This window comes from Equus caballus, chromosome X (assembly GCF_041296265.1).
Source record: "Equus caballus isolate H_3958 breed thoroughbred chromosome X, TB-T2T, whole genome shotgun sequence".
Lineage (NCBI taxonomy): Eukaryota > Metazoa > Chordata > Mammalia > Perissodactyla > Equidae > Equus > Equus caballus.
The window spans coordinates 17,121,508-17,135,668 of record NC_091715.1 but is presented as its reverse complement, the minus strand read 5'-3'; the positions used below and the strand labels follow the sequence as shown (position 1 = coordinate 17,135,668).

At 40.8% G+C, this 14,161-nt stretch overlaps 1 protein-coding gene across 1 annotated transcript in view; it reads right to left on the bottom strand.

Moving 5' to 3' along the window:
* SMS (spermine synthase) overlaps positions 1-14,161 on the bottom strand; it is a 44,769-nt gene that overhangs the window by 7,701 nt on the left and 22,907 nt on the right. Inside the window, exons 3-8 of the mRNA XM_023634280.2 lie at positions 12,879-12,969; positions 12,271-12,335; positions 7,963-8,138; positions 7,052-7,206; positions 6,499-6,588; positions 679-793 (exon numbers count right to left, since the gene is read on the bottom strand). Coding sequence (XP_023490048.1) covers positions 679-793; positions 6,499-6,588; positions 7,052-7,206; positions 7,963-8,138; positions 12,271-12,335; positions 12,879-12,969 — 692 coding nt within the window. The remainder of the gene's footprint in view (positions 1-678; positions 794-6,498; positions 6,589-7,051; positions 7,207-7,962; positions 8,139-12,270; positions 12,336-12,878; positions 12,970-14,161) is intronic.

The window sequence follows — 14,161 nt, the reverse complement described above, 5'->3', positions numbered from 1 at the left end:
TTATTCATGAACTATAGTGTACTGTCATATATTGAGTGTCTCGTGCACACACACACAAGCAAGGTCAAACACACATGTACTATCAGCACTGCTCTCACAATACCAGTGAAGATTCAACACAAAGGCAGTGGTTGAAATCTGAAAGACAGCAGCTTTAAGTAAGGGGGAAAGCAGCAACATCCTGAGAGAGAGACTGCAAGGATCAGCAAGGGTCATCGGGTGGGGGCTGGAGGCTGCCGACTCAGTAGGAACACAAGAGTACAGAGAAAACATTAACACTGAAATTCCAACCCAGCAGTGATCTCAAGCACATAGTGTGAGAAGGGGAATTGTCTCCGGTGTTACTTGGAAAGGTCACCAGTTTGTCCCAGTACAGGTTAAAATTCACAATGTAAATAAATTATCAAAGGTGCTAAGGTCTCGATGTGATTATGAGTCATTTTATTTAATGCTTGTTCCAAGTGACTGAGTTATTAATTTGCTCATTTAGTGGGAGAACAAGATTTGACCAAAGCCAAACGCAGCTATTTTCCCACAGAGGGCCTCAGTTTAGCTACCTTTCAAAAATGAAGGAACTGAACTAGACAATCTCCAAGAGCCTTTCATTCTCACCAGGTGCCAAGAAAAACATTTCTATGAACATTATTTTGGTTAAAAACAAAAGAGAACAGAATCTACCTTCTTCCGGAGATGTGGAGATCGGAACAGCTGTCAAATCATTAATCACATAATCAAACTCTCTCCCTTCTTTGGCGTACCTCTTCAGTACTGGAATACAGTCTTCTATTAGAACCTTCCAGAGACAAAAGGAATAGACGCGCGTGAGCCAACACACGTGGAAGTAGAGGAAGGGGGAAATGCAAGCTGGGGCTCAGATCCACAGCACCTGTCGCACGAACAAAAATGACTTCCACTCCTGCCTGTAACAGCTAAAATTCCGTGCTTACTACGTGCTTTACATGCCTTCTCATTTAAACAGCTCTACAGGTACTATTATCATCCTCATTTTCCAAATGGAGAAACAAACTTGAGAGGTTACATTGCTTGCCCAAAGGCACCCAATAAGAAACAGAACCAAAAAGTACACCTAGCTCTATCAGAAAGCCAAGTTCCTACTTTGACTTTAATCTATATTACCTCTCCTACTACTATCTGTATTTTCTTCTACGTTTATTTTTTCTTTCATACTAAGCACTGAATGACTTGTCTATTGATTTATATTTGCAGCTTACCTCAAGCTATTAACCTATGGGTTTTCAGTTTTCTCTAACACTTCAAGTACTGCTGGTGATGAAGCCATGTACTAAATACCAGCTCCCACGACCAGTTATTAACGAGTGGAGTACAACAGTTAAGAGCTGGAATTCTCATACAGATCCTTTACAGTAGAGAGGAAATAAGCTGGGGGTTCGCCTTATCTTTGAAGTACTGAAGATATGTGCTGGGGATCCACCCGGCTCTAGGCAACATCCTGAACTAGACTGTTTATTCTCTTTGTCTTTTATTTTTCTAGTTATAAATTATATGCTCATGTAAAAAAATTTCACATGTAACAAGTCAGTCAGAAATCAAGTTTGCCACAATTCCCTAAGATAAGCTATTCCAGATTTTTTCCTATGAATGTTCTTACACGTATCTCAGAGTCACAATTTAAGAAACTGAATCTTACCATCCTGATGTTTTATAACTCGCTTCACTTAATGCATCATTCGAGTGCAACCACACAAAGACAGAGAAGGCACTAACACCCCAGCTGCCTTCAATCTACATTCGATCCCATTTGATATGCTCAGAGCTTTTCCCTACACTCACACAGATTCCTTATAAACACTCCCCAACAAATAAACACAAACGCATGTTCTCTTTTCTAAAACCAGGACTGCACATATCAATCTGAACTTGGAAATTTTCACCTACCACCGTTCAAGGTAATGAGGTCTTTAAAAAATACATCATTCCTCTAAAAATATTCTACCCTTATCATTTTCAAGCCTTGGCCTTTACAAACACAGCCATAATCAACCTTGCATAGATGACTTTCTGTCTGTGGGCTGGACACTCCAACATGGGGTTACCAAGGCAAAAGGCATGTGTATTTAGCTTTCGGATTTTTGTGGTTTTTTTGAGGAAGATTAGCCCTGAGCTAACATCTGCCACCAATCCTCCTCCTTTTGTGCTGAGGAAGACTAGCCCTGAGCTAACATCCATGCCCATCTTCCTCTACTTTCTATGTGGGATGCCTACCACAGCATGGTGTGCCAAGCAGTGCCATGTCTGCACGAGGATCTGAACCAGTGAACCCCCGGCCGCTGAAGCGGAACGTGCGAATTTAACTGCTGAGCCACTGGGCTGACCCCTAGCTTTCAGTTTTGATGGCCATTCACGTGTCAACCAGCAAAGCATGAGAGAACCTCTTTCCCTGCATCCTTCCCAGCACTGGATGTTGTCCCTCCTCTTCTGTCAAGTCCCTTGCTAATGTTTTCACACGAACTTCCTGGGCCACCACCAGGGGTGAGCATCTTGTCAGAAGCTCACAGGTTATTCGACTTTCATCTTTTGAGAAGTACCAGTGCATATCCTTTATCTTTTTTATTTAGTGACTTAATCTTTAAATTTTAAGCTGTAGGGGCTCTTTATATTATTAAAGGGATTACCTTCCTGTCACGTTTGTTACTAGTATTTTTTTCAGTGTGTTTTTTGGCTTTGTTTATGGTATTATGTTCTCATTATGGTTTCTGGGTTTCTTGCCTTTCTTGAAAAGGTTTCCCAACTCCAAGGTTAAATATTCTAAATTTTCCTAAATGTATTAGTTTTTGTATCTACAGCTTAAGCCGTCTGAAATTAATTTTTCTATGGCTTCTAGGGTTAGCTAACTTTGTTCTCACACAGATTAACAGCCTATTATGCTGGCATCGCTTATCAACTAAATCTCCCTTTCCCAAGGGAACTCAACTACACCTTCGGCTATACATTAGCTGTGTGTGTGCGAATACACATTCATACATCTTCATGTCTCTGTGCCATTCCTCTTGTCCATTCCTGTGTCAACATACTTCCTACTTGATTTCTGTGCTAGAGTAAACAAGCAAGAGGGTAAATCTCCCTTGACTATGATTTAAAAAGTTTTTTCTTGGCTATTGTGGTTTTTCTTCTTCTGCTTTTTCTCCCCAAATTCCCCCAGTACATAGTTGTATATTTTAGTTGTGAGTCCTCCCAGTTGTGGCACGTGGGACGCCGCCTCAGCATGGCCTAATGAGAGGTGCCACGTCCAGGCCCAGGATCCGAAACGGCGAAACCCTGGGCCACCGAAGCAGAGCTCGTGAACTTAACCACTTGGCCACAGGACTGCCCCCTTTCTTAGCTATTGTTAGATATTTATCGTTACAACTGAACTTCAAAATCATTGGGTCTAATTCTAAAAACTCCCTTGGGATTCTGATTGGAATTACTTACAATTAGGAAGAAAAAGACATTGTTCTGATATTTTGATCCAAGAAACTAATGGCTCTCCATGTATTCAAACTTCAGTTGCTGTCTTTCAATAAGATCTTAACGTAATTCTTACCAGTCTCAAAATACCATTCTTGTTAAATTTATTCCTAGGTATTTAACAATTAGTCATTATTTGGAATAGGATTTCCGGCCCACCCTGGGTGGGGGACCAATGTCCATTCAAACTGTTCTGCATTGAGCATAGTGGAGAAAAATTTCTAGTCTGCTTTTACATAATCACTTCACCAAATTCTCATAAATTCAAATAGTTTTCTAGATGAGTTTCCTAGATTTTCTAAGCATTCACATCATCTGAAAATAATTTCTTCCTATATTTATACTGTTTTCCTACCTTACTGCATTAGCTAATGCCTCAAAAACAATGTTGAATAAAGGTAATAACAAGCATCCTCATCTTGTTCCTAGTTTTAATGGAAATACCTTATTTTGCCATTTAATATAACATTATCTTTAAGTTTCTGATAATTTCTATTTCCTTTAGTTTCCCCTTCTTTTGCAATTTTATTTTACCTAAAAAATTTTTATTAAAAATGACTGCTCAGGGGCTGGCCGTGTGGCCGAGTGGTTAAGCTCGCGCGCTCCGCTGCAGGCGGCCCAGTGTTTCGTTGGTTCAAATCCTGGGTGCAGACATGGCACTGCTCGTCAAACCACACTGAGGCAGCATCCCACATGCCACAACTAGAAGGACCCACAACGAAGAATATACAACTATGTACTGGGGGGCTTTGGGGAGAAAAAGGAAAAAAATAAAATCTTTAAAAACGACTGCTCAATATTCTCAAATGCTTTGTCATCTGTTAATATCAAATTATTTTCTCCTTTACATTATTCATATAATGAATTATATTGATAAGTTTCTTAAGACTTATATCTTTACATTTACGAACTAAATCTTTTTTGGGCATAATATATAACTCTTTAAATAAACTGCTAAATTTACTACTATGTTACTTGGAAATCTTGTACATATATAAAAATCCATCTTTAGTTTTCTTTTTGTACTACCTTAATGATTTCAGTACTAAAACTACTCATTATAAAAAGAATGCAGAGTGCTCTGGAACATTTTCTGTGTTCTAAAAAAGGTTAATGGAGTAATTACCTGTTTTTCAAATGATGAACAGTTGCAAAGACCTAGTGTTTTGCTGATGGTAACATTTTAACGGCTAATGGAAAGCTAAGGGGCTTGCCTGGCTGAAGCCCCACAGACCAGGAAGCCCCACCCCTTGAGAGCTCTGGGAAAATTCTCAGCCTCAGAATTTTCCAGGCTCCCCTTGGTGGTTGCTCTGTTCCAGAAAGGCAGCAAGGGGAGAAAGGATGCATTTGGGCACCCAACTTCCTCAAAAGCCGAGCCATTTCAAATAAACGATTACTTTTCCCTTCCCTAAAATGTCCGACTGTCTATGTCACCATCTGCCTTTGGTGCTCTGCCTTCAGACACACTCGCAAGTCAAGGAGTTGTTTCCCGAGGCCATTAGTCAATCTTCCCACTTATATCTGGCCTCTAATTACAACAGTCCACAACTTCACACAACTGCAGGTTTGAGCTTGTGTTTCTGTTTATTTTTCCTTAATCCATGTGAGGGAGCCATATAAGCAGCCAGGGAGACAGGAATCTGAATCACTCCTCTAAAGTTACCCTATAACCTTGAATAAATGTCGTTTAAACTCTCGAAGCTTAATCTTCTTCATCCATAAAATAGAAATAATACCCACTTGGTACAGGTGTGAAGATTAAACATTAAAACACACACCTTAGGCAGAGGGTCTGGCTAACCCTGCAAACATTATTTGCAAACAATGGTTACTTTTAGTTCATAGTGAAACAAATCTGCCATGCTCTGAAGAACCTAATCCCCCCTCCCTTTTTAAACTTTCAAATAGTGCAAGTGAAGTGTCTTTCCCTTTTGCCCACAAAACAATCACAACTGGCATTTTAATGTAGATATAATTCCTCTCTCAGCTTAAAAAATTAACATGCACGTAACATGCAATCAAACCTAGGAAGTACACACGTTAGGAAAGACGGGGTAGGCATAAATAATTTACATTAACCACAAATTAAAGCGCTCATCTATATCGTTTATAAATCTGGAGATACACATTTAAGATTCTGTTCAAATAAAATATTTGCTTGGTTTATCTTGCTCTAACAAGTTCCGTAGGTGTGGGCACTGAACATATGCATCCTCAAAATATAATACAAAATGTACCCTACAAACGGTCATGATTGGTCAACTTGTGAATTGATTTAGGACAGAATTTAGGGCAATTTAGGATAGAAACTAATTTGCTTAGCAAGAAACAATTGTTGAAACTGCTCAAATATACATATATACATACAATTTTTCAAAACTCACATCAAGAGACTGAAGGGTAGCAGAAAATGCCACCTCAAAATATGCCGATTTGGTATACTGATTTTTTTTGAGCTGTAGGCACAGGAAAAACAGCAAATGCAGGGAGAGGCTTTCACTGACCTCCCCTTTATCTGCCTCAAGACAGATCCTCCAAAAGGAACTCAACTGTCATAGATCCCTCGCCCCAGGCATTTCAACCAGGGAAGACTGACTCTTATCAGAGGAGAGGAGACTTGACACCACACCCAGACAAACTGTCACATCTCCTTATCTGTTCTTCTAAGGGCCTATCTTTCCTAAAAGTCATGTACTCTCCCTTAAGACACCCACATCCTCTTTCCCTATTAAGATGATATTTAAGCCTAAATTCTAAAGTTACCTCTGAGTTACTCATTTTTCTCTGTATACGGGAGTATATATGTCAAAACTTGTTCTTCTCTTATTAATCTTTTGTTACAGGAGTCTCAGCCAAGAACTAGAGGGAAAATCTTTCCTCCCCTGCAAGATGATCTATTTATCTTCTTAACCAATTATACTTCAAGTTGTTATAAAAAAGCACAATTCAGATCAATAATATATTATATTACCAGTTGACTTAAAAATGGTATCTGGAAAACACGATTACCTGATAGCAGTCTCCTTTAAGATTGTCTAAGACATCGCCACATGTTTTTCGCATGTATTTCTTACACCCATCAATCACCATTTGGTCAATGTTCGAAACAGGTTAAGGAGAAATTTCCCCTGAATTTGGATGTATCAAAGAATTCTGAAACAGTAATACTTTAAAGAAAAGGTTAAGACAAACATAAAAGTTTTATAACACTAATTTGGGTATCAAGTTAAAAAAATGATGAAAGAGACAATGATTTCAAATTTTGCACCACGGACACTCAAAAGGAAGTACATTTTCTTTTCTTCTCATGCAGAAGTCATTCCAGCAACTGCTGAGTAGTAGACACAGTACCAAGGTCATTTTCTCTTTAATTCTCAACTAGATTATCTCTGCTTTGTTGGTGGCCACATGAAAAGGCTACTGGTACTAAGTTGACATATTTGTTCAAGGCACTCTTTATAACACATTTACCTTCTAACATTAACTGGAGTCTTAATACAAAAAAGGAGGAAGAAAACAAATGCAGCCCATTGAACTTGATGTCTTATACAACAAAGGATATCTCTACCATAGTGACCATCTTTGGTTTCAGTTTGACTATTTCGCATAATATGCCCCCATCTCCACCTCCCAGAATCAGTACGTCCTTGCCAGTGTAATCTTCTTTGCCACTGCCCATGATGGCCCGGGTATACGCCAAATCACTCTCCGCCAAATCTAGGGAAGAGAAACAGATCCAAAATGGTGACTCTCCCCAAACCCTCATGCCACCTGATTCACCACACTATTAAGTGCTGGAATCTAGCCTAAAATTCAAAACTTCATTTTCAATCTAAAAACTGTCAACAATATACAAAAGTATTTTTTGGGATTGTGGAGTTTTCATCCATCCTACCCATCTGACACCTCACACAACATATTACATACATAGATTACATTAGTCATTGGGAAGAAAATCCAGTCTTAAGCATGTACTGATGTGCTGAATAACTTAAAACAATTATATCTTTCCAGATGAAATAATAGGAGGCCTGAGAGTTGCTTCAAAATATGAGAGGAAGAAAGTGGATCAGGGTTTAGGGGAAAAAACACTGGCCAGGAATCAATAATCGTTGACACTCAATGGTGAATAGATGTAGGTTCCTCATACTATTTTCTCTATTTAGGTTTGAAGTTTTCCATAACAAAAAGATTTTCAAAAGATAAGCAAGTACATTTTCTTTTTAAGTACAATCCAAATATTCATTACCAGTTAAGAAAAAGGCAAGTCAAGACAAAGTTTTCACGGCTTTGCCATAAACGTGAAAGCCCAGACAATCCACGGGTTAACACAACATAAATGGTCATTTCAAAAAACAGCAGTGCCAAGAACAAACTTGGACAAATCCATGACAGTGTTATTTGTCCGGAAAACACCAGAATCCCACACACTGTCACTTTGTTATATGACTGGGGTAGGGATGGAATACTTACTAACATCCCCACTAAGGATGAGAATATTTCCAAATTGCTTCGAGTGTAGGATTTTAATGTTCTGATAAGGTGAATCTTCATCATACACCACTTCATCTATGTCATACTCAACCAGGCGGCCATCAGCAGTGGGCCAGTATCTGTCGATGGCCCCTCCTCGAACTATGGGTGGCAATCTGGAAAATAAGGGGAGAACAGGAGTGAGCCTTTCAAGAACACTGCTTATGGCGAGGCTGCCTTAAAAGTGGACCTGGGCCCAAGTATGCAGAAGCAAGCCGCATGACCCCAGGCCGACTTCTGAACAGCACCCAACAAATCTAAAGCTTTACCTTTTAGGTTTAAACAAACACGGCCACCACCACATCCCAACAACTGCTGTACATACGACTTCACTTTTTTATAAAAACCTTCCTGGCATGCTTTAAATTTTTCTAATAAAAAGTTAAAGGAGAAAATGGCCACTGCACACATCACACTTGACCCCAAAATACTTCAGGAGGGATCTAAGACTGCCTACATAACCACACTGCCATTACCATTCATGCAAGTGCACACGGATCTAATACCATTATCTCGTTCAGAATCCATATTCGAGTGTCCTCAATTGTACCAATGTCTTTTATAGCTGTTCTGCTTTTGAATGAAGGATCATACACTGTATTTTGCTGGGGGTTTTTTCTCTTCTTTTCCAACCTCATTTAATCTAGAATAGTTTTTTTTTTTTTCCTGATAATGTTTCATGCCATTGACATCTCAGAAAAGTCCAGATCAGGTATTCTGCAGAAAATCCCTCATGTGGGTCTGCCTGATGATCTCTTCATTAGAGTCAGGTTGATGTATATTATCCAAGCGTCACACCACGGGCACGTGATGTCTCCTTGCCCTATTATTGGTGATGCCAAGTGTGACCACTTGGTTAAAGCAGATGCCACTGGATCTCTCCATTTGCAAAGGTACCTTTTTTTCCCTTTAAAATTACTAAGCAGGCCGTGGGGTGGGGGCCTCTGAAACTGGGTGAAGGTCCTGATCTCCCAACAAATGTTCACCAGTGGCTTTGGCATCCAGAAGATTCTTGCCTGAACCAACTACCAGAGCAGCTGCAAACTGATGATATTCTATTCCATTCTTTTGTAAGTACTCAGTATTTTAGATAGGGTAAATGTACTAGAAACTACCAGCAGAGGACACTAAATGACAGGGAAAAACAGACCTGGAAAAGGAGCTTGGCAAATCTAACCTAACACAAACAAAATGAAAACTCACTGCATAGATAACACAACTGTGTGCCAGTCATGTGTCCTCAGACACATGGTGTTCAACAGCAAGACAGCCGTAGACACCTGAAATACTGGGATGCGCTACCTCTGACTTGCTCTGATGAGCTTCCTTCCCAAGAATTCGGTCTGAACCTGTTAGAAGTTAACAAGGCTTGCTTTCTCTGAGGAAATACTAACATCTGCAAAGAGCACTGAGATTCACAAAGTAAGTTTCCATAAACTCATTTAATCACTTCATCTTTCAGGTCAACAAATTCAGCTTGTTGGACTGTTAGGTAGACCAGAGGTTTTTCTTGTAAAATGTAGAGCCCCAGTCAGGACGAGGACCTGAGAAGCAGGCAAACAGGACTTGAGGGAAGCCTCTGCCACCCCTGGCTGATGGGTGGGGGGTGAAGTGCAAAAGTGAGCCACCTGTGGCGCTAGATGAAGATAACAAATATCAAGTCACAGGTTTTCAGGGGAGGAAACCCAGCCCCTGGTTGACAGCCAGCCAGCTATAGGCAGTTACTGAACTATGCACAAACCCACTGAAAATAAACAATGCCCATTCTCAATTGTGTCAATAGCGCCTTGGCTAAGGTGAACAGCTCTGTCCTCGATTGCAACACAATGGTTTGTAAAGACTGGCAAAGAAACAACAAGGATCTCTAACAGGATGGAGAAGCCATTATCTTGATGAAGTGCATCTGTCTATAATGGGCTACGGGAAATATTCTGGAACCCTACACAACTCTCGTTTCAACCTTCACTACTAAAAATCAAAAACGGGTAGTAGAGAGAAAGTCAGACAGGCTACATCCTGAGCCTGAGGTAAACTGTAAATTCCAAGAATTTTTGTTTCAACAAAACTTAACTGATGTGACCTTGTTTTCCTATTCCTTTTCAAAAGTAGAAAAATTAATTTTCTAATAAATCCCATGACTTAGTTGAAAATTCAGATTTAACTCACCAGCCACAGGGGAGTAAAAATTTCAGATAATGTCACTGAGTTATTTGTTAATGACTGACTCTCTAACAATGTCATTCCCAGATAGAAAAGTGGCACCATCCTTGTCCTTTTGAGGCCAGGGACAAAGGGCCTACAACAGAAGCACTTCCAACAACTTCTCACTCCCTCCACCCTGATTTTATGAAAAGCTGTAAAAGCAGTGACAAGCAAAAACAAGGTCAAGGTCTGTATTTTGAACTGAAAATCTGAAGCTTAACTCCACTCTCACTTAGAAAACTCCTATACCAAAAACAAATGAACCAGACGTCCCATGATCGCTGGAGCCCATAAATGCATTCCATCTACTTACTCACTTCTAGAAGTAACCCTGATAAAAATCACACCAATAAAAACCAGAAGCATTTTGATGTTGGCCAATTCATCATCACTGAATTTAGGACACAATGGGAAGCCATTCAATGCAAATTAATACAGATAAGGAAAACTTCTTACCTGTAAGAGCAGGAAAAGATGAAAAGTCCAGAAAGGAGTGTGGTACCTGGGCGAGGTTTTTTTTTTTTTTTAAAGGATGAGGAAGGGCCTGAGGACACCTAAGCTAAATTTGGGTGGGGTAAACAAATCTGGGTGCTCTGACAGATTTCAACAATGTGGGCAAGTTCTGCCCTGTGTCTTGTTCTTTTCGCTTGCAGTTTCCTGCTTTCTCCTCTACCAAAGGTCAGACAACTTCCTAGTTACCTTGCATCTGCCCTGGAGCTTTCCTATGGGCTGAGCCAATTTAGCATTCTGAGCCATTATGTACTTAAAATCCTAGTTCTCGCCATAAGGATTCACTTCTGTATTCTGGTCACTTCCAACAGTGATGGTGTGACCTTGGTCAAGTCCCTCCATGCCTCTGCATCTATATGTTGCCTTTATGAGCAAGAGACAGGCCTCCTCCTTTTCTGGGCCTGATAAGGAGCCACCTAGGAAAGGCAAGAGCAAACTGCTCAGAATTATTCGCTGGGCATCCATGATTAATTCCCATTCTTAATTCCCAGGACCTACCAGACTCTATCTTTCCAACAAATGTCAAAACTGGGTTTTTTTGAGCAAGATTAGCCCTGAGCTAACATCTGCTGCCACTCCTCCTCTTTTTGCTGAGGAAGACTGGCCCTGAGCTAACATCTGTGCCTATCTTCCTCTATTTTTTTGTTTTTATACGTGGGACGCCTGCCACAGCATGGCTTAATAAGCGATGTGTAGGTCTGCACCCAGGATCCGAACCTGCGAACCCCGGGCTGCCGAAGCAGAATGTGCAAACTTAACTGCCGTGCCACTGGGCCGGCCCTTCAAAACTGTTTTAACATCTGACACCACTGGCAAATAACTCTGAGACTGTCCAACAGAACTTTCTGTGGTGACAGAAATGTTCTATATCTGTGCTGTCCCCTATGGCAGTCACTAGCCATTAGCTATTGAATGAGGCTAGTGAGACTGAGGAATTGAACTGTTTCTTTTCGTTAACTTAATTTTAAATAGCCACTACTGCTAGACAGGGAAAGCTTAATTGTCTTCATTACCATTTGAAAAGAATCTACCTGTGGCTGCTCAAGGTGGGTGGCCTCTGAGATTCTTAGTACCTTACAAAGTCATCTCACTTAAAAGCTTTGAGACAAATTTTCTATCACCCCATCCTGTCATAAATCTCTTAAAACTGCTTACTGCCACTCTGGGGCCCAGAACTCTGAGCAGACAGGCGACCTTCTCTCTTTACTGAACAGAGTCGGGGAGGAGTTTTCTAGTTCCCCTTTGACTGAGGTGGCAGCCCCACCACGGTCTCTGATTTGTACAGTTTCAGCTCCTTGCACTCACCCCACATCTCCTTTCCGCCTTTGTTCCATTTTATCCAGAAGACCTCTCTCTCTCTGTGTTTTCATACACTTGTCTTGTTTTGGTGTGAGGGGCCTCTATCAGCTCAGCCTGCCATGTTGCCAGCAGATGACTTTGATCTTTTCCACATCTTAAGCAGACAGGGACACCACCACTATTTGGATTATTTTAACGATTAACCAAATATAAAAGGACATTCAGGAGTGGACTTACCGCTTCACCCGCCCAGTACTGTCCTGACTCAATTCTTTCATTCTTTCTTCTACTTTATTCAAAAGCTACAATTAAAAGAAAAGAAATCAATAGGCTTATAGAATAAGCTGAATGGAATAGTTAAATTACAGACTAAGAGGCTGAGGCCATGTTGACAGAGCTGTGCGATACTGGCAGATACCCAAACATACCTGTCCTCCCCCATCTCTGCAGCAGCCTCCAGGCCTGGCCCAATTCACACTCCCCCGCCTGCTAGCCCTCATGGTGCTGACCTAACCTTAGTCTAAGTTAGCACCAAAATAATGGGAAAGGGAAAGGCTCAAGGATAATGCAGATAGAACATTCTGGTTAAAGGTTTACACCCCCTCCAGTGGAAAGTAAAATCATTACTTAGCACTCAAGCAGTCAAGGGAAAGATGATAGCCAGGTTCCTCAAAACAACTGAGGAACAACTATTATTCTTCTAAAATCACTTATCTGGAGGGAGGGAAGTTTAAAATTAAGTTAACTGGGAAGTCAGCAATTAAGAGAAAATAATTTCAACATCATTAAACTGAGCAGATTTTGTGATCCTCAAATACTTGAGCAGATAAAAGTGAAAAACCGACACTGTCAACTTCTTTGCCTTGCGCATCACTGTCATAACTCTGAAGGTCCAGCAACACCAATCCATGTGGGTAAATTCTCAGATTGGCAAAACTACAAAGGAAAGCATAATTTTAAAGTGAGAAATTGTATCATGTCACTCAAAAGAAAAAAGACACCAACTCAATTAAAAAGAAAGACCACCACCCTTTTTTCCCCCTAAATTACATAGTTAACCTTGGTGCTTTCTTATTAGAGCCACCTCTTGGGGACACGGAAGCCACCAATCATTTAGGGAAGATTCAGAGAAAGTCACCAAATGCTAAGGTTTTCAAAACAGGTTCTTGGGTCCAGAAAGTGATTCAGTAGTAAGTTCTATGAATCTGACTTTTGAAAAGGATGCCCAGCAGGTGATTCGGCCAGGTTTCGTAACCAGTGCCTTAAAAGGAAAGGAGAACTGAGTTCTCCCAATTAACCTTCAGAGATCAAAACAGCCACACTGATCTGCATGCAAGCAAGTGGTGGTTAAATTCATTTAAGTTTGGGGGTTGGCAAACTCCAGCCCTACAGCCCGCAAGCCAAATCCATGTTTTGTAAACCTTGCAGACTAAAAATGGTTTTTACACTTTTAGAGGGTTTAAAACAAAAAAAAGACTATGTGACAGAGACCCTATGTGGCTCCTTACAGAAAAAGCTTTCTAACTCCTAATTTAGTGTCCTCGGATTAAAAAAATAAATACAACTAGTTAATTTTCACCTTCAGTTCTTAACGGTCTCAAAATCAAGTTCAGGCCCAGGACACCACAAAGCATCTACACCCAAATGAGTTGATCCTCTCTCCCTCTGCCTCCACCAACAGCACAAAGGAGAGGGGGCCGGGGTGAAGGAAGAAGAAACAAATGCCTGAGTGGTTCTAGCAAAGAGTTTTCCTGAAGCAGGAACACCGAGAGTGCTGGAAGGTAGGGTCAAGTACCAACCTCAAGGGATAAAGCCAGAAAGACAGAAAAACAAAAAGTTGCCATGGGGAAAAATGGAGACATGAAAAGGTAAACGAGGACCAGAACCAGGACCCCAGCATCACAGAAAGGCCATTAACCGGAAGCAGGGTGTGGAGCTGCAGTCCTTCCCCAAGGTGGGGCCTGGGGGCATGGGCAGGAGAAGTGAGGTTTCACGACAGGCACCCTGAAGATGGGTCCCAGTGGACCAAGTGAGAGAAGGAGCGAGACCAATGTGAAAAATAAGTTTATAAACTAAGCATGTTTTTATTTTTTCTGCTTTCACAAGCAATTTCCAAACAGCTCTTCTC